The sequence below is a fragment of the Channa argus genome, chromosome 18, assembly GCF_033026475.1.
Source record: "Channa argus isolate prfri chromosome 18, Channa argus male v1.0, whole genome shotgun sequence".
Lineage (NCBI taxonomy): Eukaryota > Metazoa > Chordata > Actinopteri > Anabantiformes > Channidae > Channa > Channa argus.
This window is the reverse complement of record NC_090214.1, coordinates 2324723-2350401: the sequence shown is the minus strand read 5'-3', so window position 1 is coordinate 2350401 and position 25679 is coordinate 2324723. Positions and strand designations below refer to the sequence as shown.

Sequence of the window (25679 nt, the reverse complement as noted above, 5' to 3'; positions counted from 1 at the left end):
AAGTGTTCTGTTTCTCCAGTACACAAACAGTTATTCTGATGATTTAATTTATTATTTTGATATTCTACTTATTCTGACCAGCCCAGGTCCAGACTCTTGTTTTGCATTTATCATCTTTTTCTGTGCGTTATTTTTGTTCTACACATAACCTGCTGCGATGCTTCTCCTAAACTAAACGGAACAAGCTGATCAAAATCATCTGCTGGAGGCCAGATGACCAAGCAGAACAGAATGTCCATCTGTTGACTTTATAACACGAGTTAGTTTGTTCACCCAGGAATAAATACTCACATCTGTGAGCAGCTTTTCGGACTGAGGTAATACTGAGCGTGTTCAAGACGTGTTATGTAATTACAGTATTACTTTACACATCCACATCTTTTTAACACTTCTTTAATTTTCCAGGGTCTTTTATGTGTGTGTGTGTGTGTGTGTGTGTGTGTGTGTGTGTGTGTGTGTGCCTGTGTGTGTGTTATTCTTTTTTGTAAAGTTGCATGACCATGCTTAAAGTTACGGAAGGTTTCATGATAAGGAAAGTGCAGACTTCAGTCAACTTTCTTTCTACTCTTTATGTCTCTGGTTCTATCATGGATTCTGTCTTTTTCCTGCGAGTGTGTAGGAGGCAGCAGAGAACAAGAAATGCACAGCCTCGGTTTGTTTGAATGCTTTTTGCTGTTCACGCTTTGTTTTGTGTCATTAAACTGGCTGCGACATTCACACACTAGGCAAAAACCAAAACCGAACAACAACTACAAGCCACAGTGAAAAGTCTTTTTTAAAAAAGATTTCTTTCATTTTGTCTTTCCACCCTCCCTCCTAGGACTGTCACATGTGGCAGATGCTCCTCCCCTCTGCTCACAGATGGATGAGGGGAAAAGGGGGTGAAGGGCCACGAGGGAGAGATGACTGAGGCCAGTGTGGGGGAGGAGGAGGTGAGAGTAGGACGAGCCAGGGAGGTGTGTTGCTCTGCTCTAGCTGCTGGAAATCTACTCCAGCCCATGCATTTCCTCAGTTGCAGCACGGCCAGGAGGCCGCTTTAAGACTTGGAGCATCCAGAGTTGCTTTTTTTTCTCCACGCTGAGTCTGCATCAAAGTAAAGGAAACTCTCCAGACGTCCACAAGCTTTTGTTCTCTGCAGAACGTAACCCTTTCATGTCGTCTGTGACTTCTTAGGATGTGAAAGTCTGGTGACCTGCGACCGCTGAAATTGTGCATCTGCAGTTCAGATGTTGATTAGGCCCGAGTCATTTTTATTGCCAGTTTGAGATCTAGGGCCGTTCCTGGAGTGCGTCTGAAGAACCCCGTCCTAGTCAGTGCTTTGTGTCATTGGAGAGATGAGGGCTGAGGTCCTGGTCGTCTGGGTCAGCTTGACCCTTTGCAGCGCCCTGGTCTGCGCTGGAGAAGATGTGAGTGGAGACAAACTGTCCAGAGGCCAGATTCAGGTGCGGGAAGCTCGTGGCCTCACCAAGCACAGGAGACAGGAGGAGGAAGGACGTGCTATAATGTCAGACAAGCCCGCTGAAGTGATGGAAGAGGAGACGACAAATCTGAAGAAGAAGAAGAAAACACCTGAGGAAATTGAGGCAGGTAAGTACCACAGACACCCAATCAACATGTCTGCTGTATTGATGATTCTAATCTGACTCTGAATTCCAGCATTTATGGGCACGAATGTTTGTCTTTAAATCTGTTTTTTCTGGCCTCTACATCTCTCTGAGCTCTCAGTCTGCAATCAATGTTTTAAGGAAGGGCAGCATTTGCTTTAAACTCTGTTATCAAGTGCATTATCTCCACATGCAGCTAGTTTACTTATCTCCAAATAGGGGGTTGCATTAAGGAGTAAAACTTAGTGGTCCAACATGTTCTTGGCAGCCTGACCACACTGCTGCTTACATGACCTGCTTTCCCCTGCCAGGAGTAAAACTTTTATTGGCTGGATTTGTCAAGCACAACGGTCAGAAAATGAGCCTTTATGTTGAGAGTGGCGTCTGTGCTTCAATTAGGTTTACAAGAGAGACCCAACTGTAAAAAAAAAAAAAAAAACCTAAGTCTGAGTAACAGTGGAATTATTTCCACTACGGTTTTCCATAAGTGAGCAGACAGGAATTACAAGGGGCTCTCTAAGCAGTTTGGATGCTATGGCAGCGATGTTCCGAATGTTAACTTTCCGCTGAATGAAGCAAAACCACAAGCCAGAGTTATTCATGTGTGGTGATTTAAGTTGCAAGGCCATAATTAGAAAACCTGAGACCCAAAACAAAATGTGATCTCTTCTGGCCTTTGTTTATCCAGTTCAGGCTTTGCTGATTGTGCAAAATCTTTATCTTCCCCTGTTGTACAGTCGTATTTTTACAGACACGTTCTCTGCACAGTGTCATGGTCATGTGCTTTTCCTTTTCTGAACAGATTGTTTTGCAGCTAGTTAAGAAAACGAATGCTGTTATCTCCTGTTTACAGCGGTGACATTTGAAGAAAGCCTGGCCACACGTACTGGTGCAACAGGTCTTTCCAAACCCATGCAGGGGTTGATGCTAGTGGCTCCAAGAGTGGAAGAATAATGGCAATTTTTCTGTCCAAAATAAATAGGTTGGATTGATGCACAAAAAAAAACATGGTTGGCTTGAGGTAAAATGTTAGGGCCTAATACGTTTACGGCCTCTTTATGATAGGATTAAAAATAGAACTACTTGCATTTCACTGCACATATTGTTTGAACATGAGACAAATCATTGTGAGCTGTAAATCCTGAATCTTGATTATACACCACATGTGCATTACAAGCCAACAATTTAGGTCTCATTCTCCTTCATATAGTGCTTAACAGTGACCACGAATCAATTAACATGCAGTGAACCTAAGACTCCTGTGACAGTTCCTCATTACTGTTGTCATCATCGATCAATCAAGCTAGATTTGATTAGCAACCTTTCAAACATGTTTATGCAAATAACAGTGCTGGTTTTTTGACATTTAACACATTTAAATGGAGAGAAAAGCCCCAAAACCTTCCTTCAATATAATCTCGTGTTGTATAGCAGATGTGTCGATGCAGAAATACAGAGAAAAGGTGACTGGCAGGAGGGAAAAGTGTTCACTCTGTGCACCGTCAGGGTGAGTAATGAATTGGCTGTGAGCGATTGTTGTGTTTAAGGACCAGTGGAACATCAGAACACGTGTCTAGCAGTGAGAGGAAAATAAACCGGCTTCTGTGTCTGCGCTGGAGTGTGATGATGGTTGTTTTCTAACGAGGAAAAATGAAAAACACTGAGGCCTGAGGAGCTTTGAAGATCTCCCCTCTATAATATTCAATGTAATTCAACATGAAGCCACCTATTTTATCTGTTCAAGCTCAAAAGCAGTTTCTCATCAGACAGTTCAGAGGGTGTAAGTCAACACCTCTGCATGGCTGCATGTCTGGAAACATGCTGAGTGTGGGGGTCTGAGGGCGCCCCCGTCCATCCGTTTGTTAACCATCATCTTGAAACACACTGCGAACAGATGACTTCCTTCAGATGGTGCGTGCTACTAAGCGTTGGCTGTAGTTTGTCTAGGAGATTCAGTCCCTCTTCAGATGTTATCACACGACAACAACAGCCATTATCTGTCGGTAACAGCATCACGGGCCAGTAGATACCTGCTCCACATGCTAGTAGGCTCAGCATGTAGTAATTTGTGCTGCACTGTTGCTTTTTGCATAAAAATGAGAAGGTTATAATTGGAGAAAGGTCACAGGGTGGGTTAAAATACAGAAATAATGCTGACTGAACTCTTTTGGAACTTGTCCACCGTCGTCTATAAGTTGCACCTTACATTGCCACTGTGGCTACTGTCATATTTACCGATCCCCAATTCCCCCACGTCTTGCTCACAGTGAAAATGTCAGAGCTCCGGTCTGTAACTCTCTGTCATAACCGAGGACATTATTAGTGTTTCCTGTGAGTCTGTCTGAGTCTCAGTTTTAACTTGTTTTATTAGTGGGGTCTGTGCCGTAAATAAGCTGCTCTGACAATCATTTGGTACTAAAAGTTCAAATGTTTGAAGGACCTACACAGCTGAGACATTTGGTTCAAATCTTGTTTTCTCTCTGCCTCCCAAAGCCAGAGCGAAGAAGGCAGCCGAGAAGGAAGCCAAAGCCAAAAAGCAGAAAGCGCCCAAACCAACAAAAAAGCCCAAACCCCCCAAACCCACAAAGAAACCCAAACCACCAAAACCCACAAAGAAGCCGAAGGCGCCGAAACCCACCAAGAAACCAAAGACTACAACTACCACAACACAGCCCGACGTCAGGCGTCCTTCTCTGGAGGAGGAAGAGGAGAAACTGCTGATTGAGCTGGGCTTGGGGACATGTACGTACACTTTAGATTCATGGTTTTAGGAGGGTAGACGATCACAAATACACACTTTAAGCTGCTAAGAAATTATACTGGAAATTACTTAGAATATGTGTCAAATGTAGGTGCATTACCTCAAGGTTTAGTCAGAAAAGGCAGCAGTAAATCTGAGATTTACAGCTCTCTTTCTCTTTTTCACAACATACCTAATGATCATGAATTATAAATATGTCCAGAATTGGTCTGATAGGAAGCTGAGTTTTAACTCTTTCCTTTCGTCTTTATAGTGACTCCAACTGTGACCCCAAAGGCCACAGAGCCTGTTGAGCCGGACCTGGGTAAGAGCTGGTTTCTGTGCTTATATAGACAGCGTGAACAGTCCGTTTTAATCCCTTCAAGCATTTATTTACAGTATTTGCAAACAGTTTCACAACCGAATGTGAAAACAGCTGTTGTGTAAAAGAGCAGTGTACTAACAGCATTGCAGCCGTGACAGCACCAACACACGGACAAAGACATTTGAATTCTTCCTCTTTATATGAAAAATAGCATAGACACTGACATTTAGTAATTTAAATGTATTTGAATACACGAGAGAGTGAATTGACGGTCGCTTCTGCAAGTGGTTGAGCCCAAACACAGAGCAAAAAGAGAGGGAATACATAACCCATATTTATCTGATGGACACAAATTAATGTTCGAAGCGATCGGAAACCTCGGCTTTGTGTAAGTTACTCTGTGGTTAATTCATTAAATGTTCCTAATGCAAACTTGAGTCCAGAAGGCTATTATGTGCTTTCTTTTGTTGGTACTCGAAATATCAGATTGAAATGTTTATTCCATAAATTGCGAACATTTGATTGTTGGAAGCAAACAGCAGACGTGTGTGAGATCACAATACTCCCTCTGAGGATAAAGCAAGCAGCTAGAAAACACTTACATTTGTTTATTAATTCCTAAGTTTTTTGTTGGGAACCAACAACAGAGCAAATCACAGAAAAGCTACTTATTTGCTGGATGTTAGCCAAACTACCAGTGCAAGTTAACTTTTAAATTAGTGTGTACAGTTTTTCTTTGCCAAAACAGTGAACACACACGTTGGGGTACACACTGGTAAGGTGTCCAATGTCTCAGGACCACCACAGAGACACATGTCAGACACATGACAGACTATTCACACTCGCATTCACACCTGCGAGTCCCCCATTAACCTAACATGCAGGTCTTTGGACTCTGGGAGGAACCTGGAGAAAACCCACGCGAGCACAGGGAGAACAAAGTCCACAGGGAAAGGCCACATTCAGAAACATTCAGAATGTGCTACAAAAGCTCATTTTTCCCTCAAACAATACAACTCGTGGTCAAATTCACACTCTTTCCATCAGTCACTACACATACACAACCAAAAATACATCTATCAGTATCCCAGTGTCTCATGGTGATTTTACTCGAGAGAACAAACCCTCCTGCTCTCTGCACCCGCAGAAGAACCTGAAAACTCTAAAACGGGTTTATTTTTAAGGAAGCTCTTTCTGCATCCAGCTGTGTTTGACATCCAGGATCTGCGATGAAAGTCTAGACTGAACCAATTCAGGCACTCACAGCATCCGTACTGTATTATTTCTCCGGTGAAAGACATTTACAAAAATTTCACCTAAAATCAGACATTTTTCTTTTTTACTATGCTGCATCAGATTAAATGACTTTTCCAAATTGTTCAAACACGGAAAAGCTGGACACTGTAAAACCTGTAAAAATACAAAAAAAATAAAAGAAACCAAATTAAACTTTTGAAACTTTATTCCAAAAAAATCAAAATGAAGATGAGAAATACTCATTTCATTTGCTCCAGTTCATTAGGCCACAGGTTCTCATCAGCATCACAGTGACTGTTTTCCCTCCACTGTGATCCCATCTTGTAGACATCAGCAATAAGCAGCATCTTGTATAGATGGATAAACACTGATCGCTGATTGGAGACGTTTGTGCAGGTGGTTGCTCACATTTACATTAAGAATTCATCCTTTTGAAAGTCATTTCTATCAGCTGGGAACGTGTGTTCACTGACGTGTGTGTTAACTGAAACCAATGGAAAAGAGAGAAAAGAGAAGATTTCTGCTGCAGTCATTGATAAAACATCCACGTTGTTTGTTCTTTAACACCTTTGCAGTTAAAAGTATAAAACTGACCACCTCGTTTCTTTTATGCAGTTTCCAAACCTAAAAAGCCGACACCTCCAACTAAACCTCTTAGCGAGCTCGATGCAGACTAACGGGATGCCAGACGTAGGCTTTATCAACATCCCATAAATCAGATATGAGACTTATAAAGCCATTCATGACAAAGAGCACATGATACTGCTGCTCTCTAATTAACACATCTATCATTGTAGTGTTTTGAACGAGCAGAAAACTACAGGTTACTGGTTAAAAAAGGGGGAGTTCAAAGAATGTCCTGCCGTTGTTGCTAAGCTGTATATTAAAATTCATAAAAAAACGTGTGCTTTCCACAGAAGTGCATGGTGGAGATAAGAAACGAACCACAACCCCTGAGGTCATCATGTACATACCAGGTAACCCTCTGTTGTACAACGTAAGACCCGGCTGTTCATTCCCTAAGCGTCAAAAAGCTTTGTCCAGTCCATTTGTGTTACATGCAGATCAGTTTTCCATGAGTAAATATGTCATTAAAGCACCTGGAGAAGTGATTGTTGGGTTAAGAGTGTATACACCCAGCTGCAAACATCTGTTTCTGTTTCAGAGGAGACCACAACGCCATACGCAGCTCCCTGGTATGAAGAATATGACTACGCTGACTGTACGTAAAGCTTCTTTCCAAATTCGCTTTACTATCATAGATTTTACAGGCATCAGTGTCTGAGACGATTTGTGGTTTTTTTCCCCCAGTGGCTGTCAAGAAACAGGAAGAAGAAGAGGAGAGAGCTCGGAAAGAAAAGGCAGAAAAAGGTCTTTATTTGGAAATTTTGGAAATGATTTGTGTTAAAAAGAAAAATCCGCTGATGATTTCTTCTTGCCAGCAAACGAAAAGACCAGAACCAACAATTAATACATCCCAATTATTGTTTCATGTGCGTCAGAGCTTTTTATTTTTTGTGCCTTCAAGTGAGAGACATGTTCTTTTATTACTATAAACACACAAATTCTTCTTTTGCCACAGATACTCAGAAAGCAACAATTGTGGATTATTGCATCATCTAAAACACATTACAGGAGTAAAAACTACCGTATCCAGCTGCTGTAGATCTTTACAAAGGTTTTTATAAGAAAGTTACCATCATTTTGATGCAATTTTAACAAAGCCAAATTTAGCTTTTTTGAATTTTCTTGTAACTTAACTGCTGTGATGATGGGTGTCCATCTTAAACAAATATGGACCGATTTCCGACAATGTGAGCTGAACGAACGGAGAGGAAATCACACAATAACAAAATCTTGTGTCTCTGTTGCGAGATCACACCAACGGACTCTCACAGTACGTCCGTGGCTCACTGCTCTGCTCGACAGCAGGCTTTTTCAAACTGCTAAAAGAAAGAAAATCCAGCAGTTTCTTGCATTGTTAAATTGTCCCAGTTCATTTCAGTAGAGCACCAGAATAATAATACAAACCTAAAGTTATACACAGCAGGAACCAAAATACTCAGAGTGGAGAGGAATATTAGAGCTGCAGTATGCGACTTCAGTACTTTTCATGTACAACAACAATTCAAGGTGCTTCAGCATAATCACATAAAACTTAAACAAGCACTAGCATCAGACGTCCAAATTACAATATATAATAATAAAACAATACCAAATTACAATAAATAAGAGGCTGCGAGGCTTAATGAAAAAACAGAAATCCTCAAAAGTCTCTGATTGGATGGAAGAGTGAGCCTCGCTCAATAGTTTATAGAAGCAAGTACCTTTGCTGCTCTGAGAGTCTGAGCCACAGGAGCCATCAACACATATTTCCATTAAAACAAACGAACAATGAACATCCTGCTGCTTTAACCCAGTTCATTTTCAGTAATTCTGTTAGAATTGTAGCACAGCACACACACACAACACTGGCAAAAAGTGTCGTCGTTTTTCATTAGAATTTTTGTTGGTTTTGGTCTTTACAAGAAATTTTAAGATAAAAAAGAAAAAAAATATGAAAAAAAGCATCAAACTTTATCCTCAATTATTTGTCAATGAACCAAAGTGGTGAGGTCAAAGACCGAGGAGACGGAGGCGGGAAGAATTTCTAACAGATCCACTGTTCAATGTCCTGTTGTGAGCTGTTATGTAAAGCTCAGAGTCCAGCTGGGTTATGTTAGGATGACATGAAGAGGTGGGAGACGGCTCCCATTAAATAATAGTGAGGGGGACTCTTACGCAACATTTTGAAACTTACTCCAGAATTCAAACTGTTTTCTGTATGAGCGAATTTGCACAACGTAACAGATTAAATTGACCCATATTTCAAGACTGGAAACGTATGAGAAACGCATGAGTGGAAATGATGCTGCACTGTACAAGCACATGTGGAAATATTCAGGCTGGATACAGGCATGTTTTCACGCACATTGTTTTGTCATTACGTTCTGAAAGCTGAGCGGCTGAAGAAGAAGTATGAGGAGGAGGAGGAGGAGGAGAGGCTGAGGCAGATGTCAGTGCCTGCTGCACCAAAAAGTAAGAGCATTATGTCTTATATATCACATTTTAATTAGCTTTGTTCTTCATCAAACCCAACATGTAAAACTCCAGCAGTAGATTGAATAAACATTTTGCATGTGACTGTTGAAAAGACAAAAGCCTTCATCTCTTAATCCACGGAGTCTTTCTAAACTGCAGCGTACGTCCTCATCAAATAGAGTGATTGTTTCACAGACTTGCAGTTTTATTCCCAGGAGCAAGAGTTTTGAATCAGTGTCTTTCTGAGACATTTGTTGGTATGTATCTGTGCGTTGTCTCTTTTCTCAGAATGTCCTCCTTTGGGCTTGGAGTCCCACCGGGTGGAAGACGACCAGTTGCTGGCTTCGTCTCAGTCTCACCACGGCTTCACGGCTCAGAGGGGACGCCTCAACATGCAGGTAGGAGTGTTAATCCATGTCGTTAGGAAAAGGTCGGCTTTCAGGAGAGGTTAAACCTAAAGAGCGGGGTTGGGGTCCTCTGCAGGGCTCCGACAACGACGACGATATGTATGGCGGCGCGTGGTGTGCAGATCCAGAGGAGAAAAACCACTGGTTTGAGGTTGACGCACGCAGAGAGGTGGAGTTTTCTGGCGTCATCACTCAGGGAAGAAACTCAGACACAGAGTAAGTCCTGCTAAAGCTGGAGTGACACTGAGCGGATCAGGATAAATCTTCACACACATTCATGTACATTCATACTATCACACTCCAATATTGGCATTATTAACTCTGAGGCTGTGCTCACTAGAAGGCTCCATTTGATGTGATGATATATGTTATCATTATGCAGCATATACTCAGTATTGCTTTTCTTTTAGTTTACTCGATAATTGTGATAGTAATGTGACACGGTTTCCCACAGCTTAAGTTTTATAAAGAAAATAATTTAATAATTTTGGCTCGCTATATTTTTATGTCCTTTTTCTATCCTGGTCAAAATGAGCTTCCATGCTGACTGATTAATCTTTACTTCCCAGGGAGGATTTTGTGTCCTCCTACTTTGTGGCCTTCAGCAACGACAGTCGAGACTGGACTGTTCTTCATGACGGCTATGCTGAATGGGTAATTGAAAATTAAACTATAGCAATGATATATATATATATATGGGCAACAAAACAAAAACAGGTTCATGACATCACTGCATTTCCTCTCTGTGGCCCAGCTGTTCTATGGAAATGTGGACAGAGACACACCGGTGATGAGTGAGTTTGCTACGCCTGTGGTGGCACGTTACATCCGCATCCTGCCTCAGACTTGGAACGGCAGCCTGTGTCTCAGAGCCGAGATCCTCGCCTGCCAGCTCCCCAGTCAGTATCAGAGGAAACATCGTCACCGCACCACTGTCCTGATCTGTTGGCGGCACAAAATCACGCCACTAACATGCTCACTAACTAACTACATTTGTTTTGTGCTTGGCCCGTGTACAGTTATGGGTGTTTTATGGATTTGTGAAGGCTTTAACAACCTTATGAGTCAGTACAGTATGTGGCTCTCCAATGGGGAAAAAACACTACTTTTGCCAAACGTGGGGCTGGTTTTACCCAAGAATGATGTTATACAATAGTCTATTTCACAAACTGAACCTCATAACCTCACAGAAAAATAAAAAAAACTCTTTCCACCATTTTCCAAAAACTCACAGCTTTACAGTATTTTTTACACAAGCAACACAAACATCTCCCCAGCAGCAGAAAGTCTAGTCTGGCACCAACATGATGCTTCTTTTAGGCAGCCACCGCAGCGAGAACGAAGTCAACCCATCAGACGACCTAGACTTCAGGCACCACAACTACAAAGAGATGAGACAGGTGTGTGTGTTTCAGTGACAAATCAAAGCTGACAGACTGGTAATTCTGCAAACAATATCATTTAATCATCCTCCTCGTCTCTTTTTGTACCAGATGATGAAGGTGATAAACGAGGAGTGTCCAAACATTACAAGGATTTACAACATTGGGAAAAGCTCTCAGGGCCTGAAGATGTACGCCATGGAGATCTCGGACAACCCAGGGGAGCACGAGACAGGTAGAAATTAGCAGCACTTTAAACCCACTGCACAGGACACAGCTAAAGGCTAAAACTGAAGGATAAACCTTTGCCACTTTATGTGATATTGCTGCAAATTTAAACTTGATGGGACAAAAAAACAAAAACATCAGGGCCAGACTTATTTCCCTTTAACTAAATCACAGTCACTGGATATTAAATACTTTATTACTTTAAGTCAGTTCATAGGAAAACATTTTGGGCATGAGAGCAGGAAGAAGATTTATTCTTTTTAAAAGTCCAGATAAAAAAAGAGATGATGACGGATCCGCAGCATTGTACTAAAATTTCAAAGACAACTGCTTGGACTTTGTGAAAAGAGTGAACGTGGCGAATGTTCTACATTTACAAAAAGAGGCTTAAAAAAATGGCTCAATACTGCAGATACTGTACCATCTCTCTCTGTGTGCTGCAGAGCTGCTTATGCATCGTTTGCATAAAAAGACTTTTTCCTCCAGCTCTCAGTTTTTCTATCCATAAAGGGCAAAGACGTTCACACCTAATTTTCTCCAGTTTACTAGTTTAATAACAAAATTGCAGCAACATCCTGACTTTGCGTCCTCAGCGTGGGCCAAGGCCTCAAAGTCTATAGATACTAAACTTTTTCTAAAAAACTCAAGAGTTTAAAAAAATTGTATCAAGTTTAGATTTCTGTCTCAATCTAAACTTGATACTCCTACAAAGAGACATAAATGTGAGTGAAGTGACACTAAACTGGCACAAAGATGAAAAATGCGGACAAATAAAAACACAAAATGAGACAAAAATATGTAAAAAGTTGTCAATCCAAAGCAAATTGACAGATCAACCTCAAAGAGACAAGAAATTGCCATAGAGGTGCAAAGTGGCCACAAAACATCAACAAAGAGACTAAAATGTCCCCAAAGAGCAGCAGAATTATGCGAATCAGCCCTAGATTGATAAAATATCTGCAATGCATTTATCATCAAAATTAACAAAATGGTTGCTGAAGACAACATCACAGATATTGTGGATTTTAAAAAAATCTAACAAGCTCCCTACAAACCACAGGAGACATTGGTGTGCTGCCCCGTTGCTCCATCAAACAGCTAGAACGTCGTGAAATAAACCAGCCTGTCTTTTCTGCTGTCACCAGCCGAACCAGAGTTTCGATACACCGCTGGGCTCCACGGTAACGAGGCACTGGGCCGGGAGCTTCTTCTGCTGCTGATGCAGTTTCTCTGCAAAGAGTACAACGATGACAACCCCAGAGTGCGCCGCCTGGTGGACGGCGTGAGAATACACCTGGTGCCCTCACTCAACCCTGATGCCTACGAGCTGGCCCATGAGATGGTACGAGGACACATCACAGCACAGTACTTGGATTTTAAGACTTGTCTATAGCAATTTACCTTTAATATGTCAAGATAAGGTTAAAAAGAAGATTCATTAGGGTAGAAAACAAGTTTAGCTCAACATGACCCAGCGTCCCAGAAGCACTGGCAGGAGGGCATTTATAGACGATAGAGCAGCAGGGGAGTGTTTGAGGTGTGGTCCTGCTTCTGAACTTCTGATATTATCCTCCATTAAAAGATAAAACAGAGATTAGCGAAGGAGGATAATTTTTCCAACTTTCTCAAATATTTATTATACCCATGCTTAAATGCAACACCTTTCAAAATGCTGTGAGACCTAACAACCTAACGTGCTGCTGCTTTCTGTGCTGCAGGGCTCAGAGATGGGAAACTGGGCACTGGGCCACTGGACTGACGAAGGCTACGACATTTTTCAGAATTTCCCAGATCTCAACAGCATTTTGTGGGGAGCCGAAGACAGAGGTTGGGTCCCCCGTGTGGTACCCAATCACCACATCCCACTCCCAGAAAACTTCCTCAATGGCTCTGTGGGTTTGTTAACTGCAACACATCTCATTTTACTTGTGAACACTCCTGTTTATACTTAAACATGCTCTCGTCTTGGTCTTTAAGCTTGCCGTTGAGACAAAAGCCATCATTTCTTGGATGCAGCGCAACCCCTTTGTGCTGGGAGCTAATTTGCAGGGCGGAGAAAAATTGGTCACTTATCCTTATGACATGCAGCGCCCACCAACATCTGTAAGTGCAATCTAATCTTTTTCTTAGAAAACACCCATGAGCGAATCCTGAACCTGATTACTTTAAAGGTTAGTGACAGCCGGCGTTGGAGATCTAATGGTGAGATGAGCGAAGAGACGTGGGCCCGTATTCAGCGGCAGAACGAAGGCGCTCTGAGGGAGACACCGGACGATGCCATGTTTCGATGGTTGGCAATGTCCTACGCCCACAGCCATCTGACCATGATGGAGACCTACCGAGGCTCCTGCCATGGCGATGATATCACTGGGGGACAAGGCATCACCAACAGAGCCAGCTGGAAACCAGTGGTGGGCAGTAAGTGTCAAAGAAATAGGGATGTCAAAAAATCCAGAGTAGACAAGAAAAGTAGGATGGAGATCGTGTGTCAGGTCATCACATCCATCCATCGTTAGATTTACAGTGGTACTGGAAAGATTACGATTTCTTTTCAAATATTCTCTATTTAGGCATAAAATTCTTATTAAAACATAATCCGATTTTTGGGCATCTTCATGCAGAAATAGAGAAAATTAAAGCTCATTGAGGAAAGTTGACGAGTTATTTTTGAACAACGAACCTTTATTAATATAGGATTACTTAATGGAACTTCATTTGTAAACTGCACCATGAGCGATGAAAAAAAATTCTAATTGCAATCTAGACACACAGACGTGGCCACAAAATTAAATAATAATTAAGAACCCCAAAATGAAAACGTAGAGGTGTGAATTCCAGTACCCAATCCTAATTAGTGGAGTTATGTATTTGCTGTTTTTCCTAACAAAAGTGTCCTGGTTACTCTTGATAACCCATGAATCTCACAGTCAGTAATTCACGCAGGCTGCCCTCTGCCACCCAGTGGAAAGCGTTTTCTTTTCTTCGGTTTCTTAGTTCTGGTTCTCAAGGACCCCTGCTCTGCTTGTTTTCCATCTACGCCTGTCCTACAGTACCTAATGTTGATGTGTTCAGTCAATCAGAAGCTGGAAAGCACCAATTCACTTTCCTTCCCCACTCAACCCTCATCTATAATGGTGTCCCACATGTCCAAGTGTCCCTGGGCAAAACACTTAACCCCAAACCGCTCATCCCTATTCCCAGCCATGCAGTGCCAGTCCCAGTCAAATTGGTAAGGGGTTGTGTCAGGAAGGACATCCGGCATAAAAATGTGCCAAATAACATGCAGACCAATGTTCTACTTTGGCGACCCTGAACTTATGGGATAAGCCAAAAGACAAGGTGAGACGTGTTGAGTTTTTCCAGTGTCTTGCATCGATGCACTGAGCACAACAGCTGTCGTTGCAGAAGTTTCAGCAGGGATATTTGGACAAAAGGTGTAAGAACGGTGAACTAGGTGACAAGCCCTCAGCTGAAACGCTGTCCCGCTCTCCAACAGGTATGAATGACTTCAGCTACCTGCACACCAACTGCTTTGAGCTCTCCATGTTTTTGGGCTGCGACAAGTTCCCCCATGAAAGTGAGTTACCTATGGAGTGGGAGAACAACCGTGAGGCCCTGCTGTCCTTCATCGAACAGGTGAAAAAGTTGAAAAAAGGGTTTGAGTTTCCATCTCTATGTCAAAATTCAACGTCACTGCACGTTTGGCAGGACTGTCTTTTTTTGAGACATATTCAAGTACAAGTATGAATGTCTGGATAAAAAGTGAGCATGTCTGCACTCTGACCTGACGTTTAAGGTGTGACATATTTTGTGTGCAGGTACATCGAGGGATAAAGGGCGTAGTTAGAGATGTGGAGGGAAATCCACTTGCCAATGCCACCATATCTGTGGAGGGAATCCGACACGATGTCAGCACTGGTACGCTGGAGTAAATGGCTCAGATGCTTTGATATTCAAATTAGTTTTTGTATTTTAAAAGGAAAGCCAGATCCCAACCAGTGTTTTCTGTAACTGCAGCTGCAGGTGGAGATTACTGGCGGCTGCTGAATCCTGGTGAGTACAAGGTAACCGCCAAAGCTGATGGCTATACCCCTCAGACCAGACTCTGCATGGTGGGCTACGACTCTGGAGCCACCTTTTGCAACTTTGCTTTAGCCAAGTCCAACTGGGATCGTATCAAACAAATCATGGCGCTGCACGGCAAGAGACCCATTCGACTAGTCACCAAAGCGAATGTGGTGAAGACGACGCCGGCCAGCATCACGGAGGTCAGCAGCACTGTTGCAGAGACAGAGGCTCGCTCCCTGTCTCAAAACCTAGAGCGTCGCAGAAGGCTCCGGCTCATCCGACTACGCAGGCTGCGTCTGCAGAGGTTAAGAGGCAGACTCAGTACCACTAGTACCACTACTACTACCACCGCTACCCCTACTACTACCACCACCACCACCACCACCGCGACGACTGAAGCAACAACCTCCTGGTTTCCTGACGACATTTGGTCGACTGAGAACCCCTTCGATAGCGTCCTCTTTGACTTGGAGCCCACACGGGACTATCCTTTCCAATACACTATTGACTGATTACTACACAGTATGAGCTCACATTTATAACGTACACAGACTTTAATAACCACTTCTTCATGCTGCAACATCACAGCTTTAAAAAACCCAAAATGCACAGGATAAGTATTTCACTTTCAGAGAGTCTTGAGCTGAGAATTAAGTCCAGAGCCAAAGTATTACTTTTAGATGATTTTTTATGAAGCTTCTGCTGAGCAGAGAACATACAGGATGAATAGGATCGAATGAAATGAGCAGAATAGGGTTCTATAATATTTCTACACCTTGTTTCTGTTAGTGGCTTTGCAGTGGGATTGCTGGCCTCACTTAAACCGATTTAAACGTACTGCTGGATGCATTTTGATTAAAAGTTATTTTCTAAATAACTGTGGTCTGTTTTTATTTTTACATCAGGTCAGTAACATTTTGTATTTTAGAAGATTGAATTATTAATGGAAAAGCAATTAATGGTTTTAATTTTAAACAAAACCCAAAAAAAGGGTTAAAAAAATAAAATAAATTAAATCGTAAATTATTTTGCTAAAACGGTTGAGATGAGCTCCGTTGAAAAGACCCTGAACTTTATTGCATTAAGTCGAGTTACAGCCACGATCTTGGGAGAAATCCCATTAAAACACCTTCAAAAACCTGCTTTTTATGTTTGGACAATTTGAGTTTTCATTTATAATGTTCTCTCTTTGTAAATTGCCAGAAATCTATCAAATGATCCCAAACTACAATGGTGAGGGTATCAAGACCAGAGTTTCATTGAGTCCATTTGTGTCTACTTCTTCAATTACAATATACACTGACCAGGATTAACATTATGACCACCTGTGCTATTTAAAGCAATTCTATATGGGGGCTCTGTCATGAGTTCTACTTTTACAAGGTTAGAATTTCTCAGGTTTAAGGTTGAAACTATCAGGAACCTGATACTGTGTGTTTATTATAGAGGACAAAGTGGGTTGAAGTGCAGCATGAGAAGAGGTGGCTCTAAGGTTTCGCCCCCTCCCCAATTTAAAATGAATGAGGTGGCCAAAACATTAGAACCACCATCTGGGTAGAGTTAATTTTTTAACAATTAAGAGTCCAGAGTATTTGCTGCAGAATTAAAATAATGGACTAAATTCAAAGATGTATACACCAATTCGATCTTCTGCAGGTCATCACGGTTCCTATGGTGGAGTCCTGCAGACTTTTGTGATCCCGACCTTCAGTCTAGCACCACATGGATGCACTTCACTGAAATTCAGGACCAGATCCAAAGTTTTCATTGTCTAGTACTTTGGATCATCACCTGCAGAGATAATGATGTTCCCCTCTGCCTCAGCTGTTAGCATGTTAAACATCAGCATTTTTATTAAACTAACATATTAAGTTTGAGAATTTTTTTATTTTATTTTAATAAACATTTTGATTCCACAATAATAAGGATCCTGTATTCATCATAGTCTCAGGCTGCAAGCAGCTTATCATGTTTTAGATTTAGACAAAATCCCAGTTCAAACAATGCTTCTTCTGTCTGGTCAGCATTCATAGTCCATTTTGTCCAAGGTCAGGACAGAGACCTAGTTGTCCTCCTGGTGGACGATTGTGCACAGTTCTAACATCCAGGACCAATTCACCTTCACGTGTCCTGCAGCTGCAGATATCACCGACCTGCTTTGCCTTTTCTGTTCCTCCCTCTTATGTATCGGAAACTCTTCAGTGGGTTCTTCCCGTGGATGTTCTTCTACAAGTGTAGAAAATGTTGTTGATCATGTTTCCTGCTTTTATTTTATATTCACATTAATAATTATGATTTTATTATAATGTCAACACAGACAGGGACAGTTCACAAAATGTTGGGATAAACAAAACAAATGTACTTGTTTACAAATCATTCAAACCTGTTTGATTATAAACAGAACTAAGAAATGTCATTGTTTTGTGAAAGTATTTACAATTTCGAATCAAATCAATGCATTGTTCCTTTTTTTCCCCCCCTCTTCTCTTTTTTTTTGTTTTTAAACAGCATCCAAACGTTTTGGGGAAACACTTGTAGGAACACGGACAAAACAAATATGTTGTCTATGTTGACAGACAATCGTGACAAAAAACAAATCATGTTTCTGGGCTAAATTCTAGGACACGAGAGCCCTGATATGATTTCCTGTGTGTATGTCCACTTGGCTAACGAGACTCGCGGTGTCTTGTCAGTTTTTGCTGACGGTTCACATCCCCCTGATTCTCACCTTGAAACTGCTCTTGAGAACTCCTGCTTTTGCTTCAGTTTTTCTCTTCCTTCTCCTCCTGCTGCCTGACAGTGGGTTCACCACACTCCTCAGGGTCTCAGAAACTGAACAGGATCAGAGGAATTATTAAAGTTACCACTGATAAAGATCTTTAATATTCCCATATCATTGCGTAGGATGTCTGCGTGTCTTACTGAGGTACTCGGGTACGTTCTTCAGATGGGGTTTGACAACAGCAGGGTGGAGGTCCTTGTCGTGTCTGAGCAGCTGCAGATCTCTGGGGTTATCCTCAAAATATGTCTGAGTGACAGCACAATGGCACATGTACACAGGCTCTTCAGAAAATATTCAGTCATGTATAACTTGCCATCAGCCAAATACCAAAAATTCCATGGGAAACAAAAACTGCAGTGAAGCAGCCACAATAAGAGTCTGACTGAACTTGTTCCAACAAAAGCCCAGACCTAAACCACCAGAACATCTCTTTTGTAAGAAGAGAGTTGTTTTTATTTTTTAATTACATTCATGGGAAAAATGCTAATTTATCCTATACATTTTTTGCAACAAGGTGAAGTGTGCGAACACTTCCTGAGGCTGTAAGAGGAGGGAAAGTGACTCACTTTGAGCTTTTCTGAGTTGAGCAGCTCCTGTTTAATTTCTTTCAGTCTGGCCTCCCTCACTGCCTGCTTTGTCACCGAACGCATGGCGTCCTACACGCAAACAAAACGTTAGCATCCTGAACACAAACATCAAATGCATCAAACGCAGTGTGGTGAAAAGGTTTAGTTACACTTACCCTGCACCTGTACCTGAACCCTTGAATCTCCTCCATCTTAAACTGGTACGGTTTCAGAACAGAATCAGCATCATCTACAAATAAAGAACATGTAAACACAATCTTGTAAGTAATATATTTAGAATGTTTTAGCTTTGAATAAACATTTGGCCTGAAGCAAGAAGCTTAAATCCAATGTCATGTCTGCCCACGCAAGGCGGAGCTACAACCAGCTGGACCTTACAGGGGCTTTATGGAGATTGACAAAAGTTTAAGTTAAAGTCCTTGTTACCTCCTCTGAGAGCCTCCTCCACCTCTGAGAACAAACTCAGCTCAGTGTGAGAGACGAAAGACAGAGCAGTGCCAGGGTTGTCGGCTCTCGCCGTTCTACAAGAAAGAAAAAGCGGCCATCATAAACTGATTTCTAACAAAGCAGCAGATTATGAATATCTGAGATGAAACCACCTACCGTCCAACTCGATGGATGTACGACTCCACAGTCGTTGGAAAATCAAAGTTGATGACATTGGCAACATTTTGGAAGTCCACACCTCTGGACACTCCATACTCCTTGTCCTTAGTCCTTTAAAAACATTGTTCAGAGATGACATTAAAGAACACAGCACGTCCTGACTGAGGCTCTCAGACGTCTTTAACTGGACTCGTACTAAGAACAAATTAAACAAAATCACTTATTATTGTGTGATAACTTTGGCCGCTACATATTTTTTTTTCCCAGTATAGAGAATGTGATGTTCCATAATGCAACGTTATCACTGGGAGATGCAGGTGCCACCTTGTGATCTGGTGTCTCCTCTACTGACCTACTCTGGCAACGCTTTTCAAAATCATGAACACATGCTCCAACTCACTTACAGAAGAGAAATTTCACAAGAAGGCACGTTCTGCGTTCTCCAATGGTTAACACAGCCGGACGTAAACTTCACATTCGCTACGGTATGAAGAGTGTGGACGCGCATGAACCAATCAAATCAATCAATCCATAAAACACACAGAACGGACTAAACTTCAGAACATGACGTGACATTTTCTTTGTCTCCCGTTTTTGTTTAACGGTAAAAAATTGTTTCTTTTATAAAAAAGAAAAAAAATTGTTATAGAATTCACTGTTCATGCACCAGATGGCAACATTTCACTGGAACAGGACAGTGAAGAATGTGCACCCAAACTTATCATTAATAAGGGAAGTGGGGGAATATCTCTGGGGGAAAAACAGATTAAGCTACGAGCAACAAATATTATAAGAAATGTGTTTATTATGCAACCATTAGGGTCCATTTCCAAATACAGTTAAACTGGCTCTGCTGTCCTGCCAATGTAGCTCTTATGGCAAAATCAGCGAGGAGCTCTGCTTTGGAATATAGTGACCTATGAGCATAATAACGCTGCTGAAAAAACACGTTTCTCTTAAATAACTAACGACAAAAGTAACGACAAAAATTAAGAAATAAAATCAGACTTTGCTCTTAATGTCTTTATTTAACTGAATATTTTAAATTCAATGACTGCTAGATTTATTAGAGAAGATCATAAATATCTTGTAATCATTCATTTAGTTTATTTTAATTGGAGAAAAGTGGCTCCTTTATTGTTTGTTTCAGCCTTTGTTCAATCATTTAAAAACTAAATCAAAACTTAAAACCAATGTCTGATTTTTATTTATTTTATTTCATTATTTTTATTATAATACTTTTGTCAGTTTCAAGTTATTTCATTGAAAACTTTATGCACATTTTCTGGAATGGTACAAACAATTCTGCCCACGTCTACTCACAATGCACCAAAACACACATAGTTACTACTGACTGTAAAATTGTGCAATAACATTAAACCTGTTTGATGATTGTACATTTGTATTGATTTTCTTTTTATTTATATTGATTTATTTTTACATGTTGAACAAAAATATTTGTCTCACATTTTGTTCAAAATCCAAATTTCCCCACTGTGGGACAATAAGGTTCCTCTTCTCAGATCGTAACTGTAGGAAGTTAGTATAACTCAAAGTGTGATAGAAAAATGAGCCAAAGCATCAGAAGTGACTTTCCTAAAAAAGTACACAGTATGTGTACATGTAGATTTCACGCTGATACATTAAGAAACATAAACCATCTAAACATGTCTAAAACGGGCTTATTCAGCTCACACTTCTCGAGTATGAACGTTCAGAAAAGTAACGTAACAGCCTCACAGAGGTGACCACTGGGATTTTATGTAAAACAAAAAGAAGTAAGGACGGGACTGAATGCTTTCCTTTAAAAAGTATCAGTATCTGTTGACTCACTTTCCTTTCTCCGCAGTCTTCCTCCTTCCTGTGGCCACAGGCGTCTGAGGAACAGCAGTGGGATCAGCCAAACTCTCTTCATCTGTAGCGATGATGTAGTCGTAAAACCCCTGGTTAAACTGGGCGATGATGTGACTTCTGCAGGAGGAAACACAAACACGAGCAAACAGCTAAGGTGAAACCCACTGGAGGAAAAAGAAAAAAAAACAACAGGGACTGGGACTGTTGAGGGACTGGGACCCCTCCACGCCATCACCTGCGCTCCCCTCTCACCTGGACTGAACGGGCAGCTCCGAGTTGAGCACGCAGGCCGGAATACCAAACTGCTCCAGAAAGAGTTTGAGTCTGTAGCATCTGTCCACTGCTCCCACAAACAGCAGCGTCTTCCCCTGAACCAGTCGCAGCTTCAGCAGCGCGTAGATGAGCAGGAACTTGTCCTCCTCCTCACATTTAATGCTGTACTGCTGCAGCTGGCTGCTGTCAGGGAGCTGAGAGCCCTGCAGCTTCAGTATTACCTGCCAAAAACATACAGAACCAGGTATTGAGAGCAGGTCAAGCCCAAATATCACAGAGAGAAATTCTCTGTTTTTCTAACAGACATTTATGACTAGGACATTACAGGGTTGTGCAGCAGCAGCTCCTTTAAGGCCTGAACGTCCTCGGTGAATGTAGCAGACATCAGGAAAGACTGGTAGATTTTTGGCAAATGACTGCAACACAACAGACAAAACAGGTTCCATTGTTAGAACAAACAACCCTGAGGATGTTTAGAAGCAACTGTGCTTATGTCACACAGACTCAAGATAAATATTAAAGGATGAAGCTCTTTTACATTTTTCTTAATGAATGAGTATCGAGCTAGATGCAGCTTGCTCCTCTGTCCCACAGAGCTCTGCTGCTGTCCAAAGACCATTAAAAACGCACCAGTGAGTCATGTTGTTACACTGGTCACATTTTCCATCTTTCACATGTACAAACACTTTTGACCCAGTCCCACATTTACCGTACTGCTAGTACTGCTTCCTCCTGTTTCATTAACTTTGCATTAAAGCTACTGGGACAATATACATCATGGATCTATTTGTTCTCACCACAACAGATTCTTCAGGTCCGCCTCGAACCCAAAAGAGAAGAGCAGGTCGGCCTCATCCACCACCAGCATCTCAAGGGACGAATGAAGGACCAGGTTCTGGGCACTGAGGTGGGCCAACACGCGGGAGGGCGTCCCCACAACCACGTCAGGCTTCTCCATTAGGATAGGCCTGTTCCCAAATAATTAAAAACAACCGACAAAATTCTGTTTTGAGTTTTCCACATCAATGAGGTAACGTGACTCTGCTTTGGTTTTGTTTCGTTGTCTTCTTGTTGACAAAGCCACCACACGTGCAAGCGCCTTAAAGCAAACAGGGACAACTGATGCTGCCGCTGTTTAAGTGTCAGCAGAGAAAAAGGAATCTTGGTTTTTCAATTTAGCCATTTTTTTACATTGTTGAAAAAAAAAATTAAGGTTGCTGTTATTTTATGTCTGTCCTATTCTTTTCAATGTGGCATCTCAGGACCACCAGGAGGGAGTTTGGTGAAATCTGCCACTTGGACTCATGGCTGAACTGATTGAAATGTGAGATTAGACAGAGCTTTTTTTAAAACTACAACTTGAGTTGTCCGTGGAGGCATTCAACCCTGAGGTGGAAGTTCTATTTAGATTTAGATTTATACTAGGTTGACATTTTTTCTATTATATCACAGCCACATTATTTATGTGAACCAAACTTACATTTCAATTACAAAGAAACTTAGTGAATCCAAGTAGAATCGGTTTTTAAACACCGTATGAATTAGTTTGTGAAAAAAATAAAGTCACCTGCATCAGCGTCATGTGTAAGAATTACGTGAATTATTTTGAGTATTGTTGCCCTTAAGATCATTATTATAGTAAAGTTTTTATTTACCTGGATTTGCAATTGTCCTGTGGTAATAAAAATTATTAGTATGTGGTATAAAAGCATAGAGAAGTACTGAAGCTGCAGGACAGACTGACCTCTGTGCGGACAGATCAGCTTTGCTGGAGATGTCGGCCACCCGGACATCCCTCGAGCAGTATGCTGAGAGTTGTCTCATCATGGTCTGGACCTGCTGACCCAGCTCTTTGGTTGGCACTAGGATCAAAGCTCTCACATCCTGCTCACGTACGCTCTGAAGGTAACGACAACAAAGCAAGTGGTCAGAAGGGTGAACAGGACAAAGAACAGCTGGGGTTTCACAACAGGAGCTCAATATCACACTGAGAAAATCTGCGGATTAAAAAAAAAAAACTTTTAAAGAACTGTTCAACTGTCAAAAATGTCAACTTTGTTTGACAGATCTGTTCTCATCACAGATAAACTCAGAAATTACTTAGACAGCAATAATGAGAGACTCAGACATGTCATGGAATTAATATACATTTATTCTGTGGCTTAAAACAGTGCTGGAAACATCCCTTGGCATTATTGGTTCATAATGACATGATAATCTCAAGGGGGCCGGTGGCTCAGTTTTAGACCATCGGGTTGGAATGCAGAAGGCAGTGACACGGAATCCCACCCCACCAGGTGTGGTCACCTTGGTGTCAGTTTCAAGCCCAAAAGGGGAGGGTTGCAGCAGGAAGGGCCTCTGGTGTAAAAACTCATGCCAAATCAACGTGTGGAACACATCCTGCTGTAGTGACCCCTGAAGGGACGAGGCTGATTGATTGACATTATAATCTCACACAGCTGCTGCAGATTTGTTGGCTGTATATCTATGTATGTACGTCCCAGAGATGATCTATTAGATTGACATGTGGGGACTGTAGGTGGTAGAGGTCATATGGGTGCAGTGAATTCACCTCCACACCATTACACCAGGTAGGATCGACGATTTCTCTCTTTTTTTCTTTTCTTTTTTTTTTTTTACATTAAAGTCTGACCCAATCCTCTGAATATTGCAGCAGATATTAAGACCATCATCAGAACAAGCAATTTTCTTCTAATGCCAAATTCTGGAGAGCCCTTGTGAACTGTAGCCTCTGTTTCCTGTTGTAGCCGACAGGAGTCGCATCTAGTGTGGTCTTCTGCTGCTGTAGCCAATCTGCCTCAAAGTGTGACATGTCTTGCGCCCCGAGATGCTGTTCCGCACACCCCAGCCCTTTCTGAGTTATTGTTGCCTTTCTATCAGCTCAAAACACTGAGAGCACTCTGGCCATTCTCCTCCGACCTCTGACACCAACAAGGCCAACAATGGAGAACTGCCACTTACTGAATGTTTCCTCTAATCCACTTTCCCTCAGGAACTTTCTGCTTACTATTCACCTGTTTGGAAGCCAGGATCCGCTGTATGACAGGAACAGCATATGCGGCCGTCTTTCCAGATCCAGTTCGCGCTCGAGCCAGAAGGTCTTTTCCCTCCAGAGCCAGAGGGATGGCCTTCTCCTGGATAAGAGTGGGTTGGGACCAACCCAAATCTTCAACAGCCTGAGACATAAAACAAACAACAAAAAATGTTTAACCCATTTCACAGATGACAAATTTGGGATTTTAAAAACATATTAGTTGCCGGGGTTCTTCCAGAGCAGACACATGCGTATTAGGTTAATTGGTGACTGTGTAGGTCAATCTATGTTGGAGATAGACTGGCGACCTGTCCAGGGTGGACCTCACCTCTTGCCCTATGACAGCTGGAACAGGCTCTAGGGCCCAAGCGCAAACTTCTAAAGCAAGAAAGGCAGTGATTTGTGTAATCGAGCCTCTGAAATGTCAATTTGAGAATGGACAGTAGTTTCCCCTACTAGATAATGTGGTGCATCTGTGGCTAAGTTTGCTTGGATTTTGAATTATTTTTTGCCAAATGGCCACAACAAAGACCATGTGCAACATTTTGTCTTTTGTCTTTAGGCACCCGGCTAACCTGATGTCTGATGAAACCACGTAGGTCAAAACGTTCAGCTTAGTAGCTGTTTTTTTACTTCCCATTGTGAAGACATTTCCTTTCTTTTTTTTAAGACTAGAAAGTGCTTTACACCAACATTTTCAGACTTTTTTTGGTTAATGTCAGTTTGTGGCAAGAGTTTAAAAATGCATAATATGCATTTCCTGTGTATTTATTTGTTTATTTGTTCTGACACGGGAAACACTGCACAGTGCATCATCACACAACATTTCAGAGGAAAAACATTTTTACATAAAATGTAATTTTAGATAGGATCGCGGTTTACAATGGCAAAAAAGTTGGCATCGGACAAAAACATGTGTTTTTAAAAGCGATGTTTATGCATTTAAAGCATTTTTCCTTAAAAATTCCAGATGTAATATGAAGAAACAGGAGCGTGCTAACTTGTTAGCGCCACGAAGAGCAGCTGCTCCTGTGTTTATAGAAAGTTCCCTTCATTTCTAATTGACTGTTTACTCTTCAGCTCGAGGTTTAACACTGAATTTGAGATTTACTGATCGTGTCAAGTGTCTCCTCACCTTTAAAAGACGATCGTCTAATCCGAGCTCATGAAACTGCAGCCGCTCAGATGCCATTTTCTCACACGTGCGGCGCAAGGATTTGACGTCACACCACATGCGCCGCCTCTTATTCTACGTCTTCTTCTCTCGCGCTTTTAGGCTGCATAGACGATACTAGGCGAATAACTTCGCTCCCCAGAAAAGAACTGATGTAGTTTAATTTCCAAAACGCTGTTTTAAGTTTCGTATGTTTGAATCTAAAAATAATTAAACATTATACAGCATTTAACTTCTAAATTACAGTCTAAATTGT

General features: G+C 41.6%; 2 protein-coding genes across 3 annotated transcripts; one reads left to right on the top strand and one right to left on the bottom strand.

Moving 5' to 3' along the window:
• The first annotated feature begins 883 nt into the window (after positions 1-883).
• On the top strand, positions 884-15969 carry aebp1a (AE binding protein 1a). The gene is made up of 20 exons (XM_067484167.1): positions 884-1587; positions 4098-4346; positions 4619-4669; positions 6844-6903; positions 7092-7148; positions 7238-7297; positions 8924-9004; positions 9296-9405; positions 9491-9630; positions 9984-10068; positions 10169-10313; positions 10735-10814; positions 10908-11031; positions 12170-12366; positions 12743-12916; positions 13002-13127; positions 13196-13442; positions 14521-14660; positions 14843-14942; positions 15042-15969. The coding sequence occupies exons 1-20, from the start codon at positions 1335-1337 to the stop codon at positions 15602-15604; spliced, it is 3042 nt and encodes a 1013-aa protein (XP_067340268.1). The 5' UTR covers positions 884-1334; the 3' UTR covers positions 15605-15969.
• Positions 15970-16959: 990 nt separating this feature from the next.
• Positions 16960-25476, bottom strand: ddx56 (DEAD (Asp-Glu-Ala-Asp) box helicase 56). Of its 2 annotated transcripts, XM_067484168.1 has the most exons (14): positions 25385-25476; positions 24230-24391; positions 22939-23093; positions 21992-22162; positions 21520-21610; positions 21174-21415; positions 20901-21038; positions 19065-19178; positions 18888-18982; positions 18617-18690; positions 18441-18530; positions 18015-18120; positions 17821-17924; positions 16960-17318 (listed from the first exon to the last, which is right to left on the bottom strand). In XM_067484168.1, exons 1-14 carry the CDS (start codon positions 25439-25441, stop codon positions 17238-17240), a joined length of 1680 nt encoding a protein of 559 aa, XP_067340269.1. In that variant the 5' UTR covers positions 25442-25476; the 3' UTR covers positions 16960-17237. The 2 variants fall into 2 exon arrangements, with proteins under 2 accessions (XP_067340269.1, XP_067340270.1); XM_067484169.1 differs by lacking the exon at positions 21992-22162.
• Between the last annotated feature and the right edge of the window lie 203 nt (positions 25477-25679).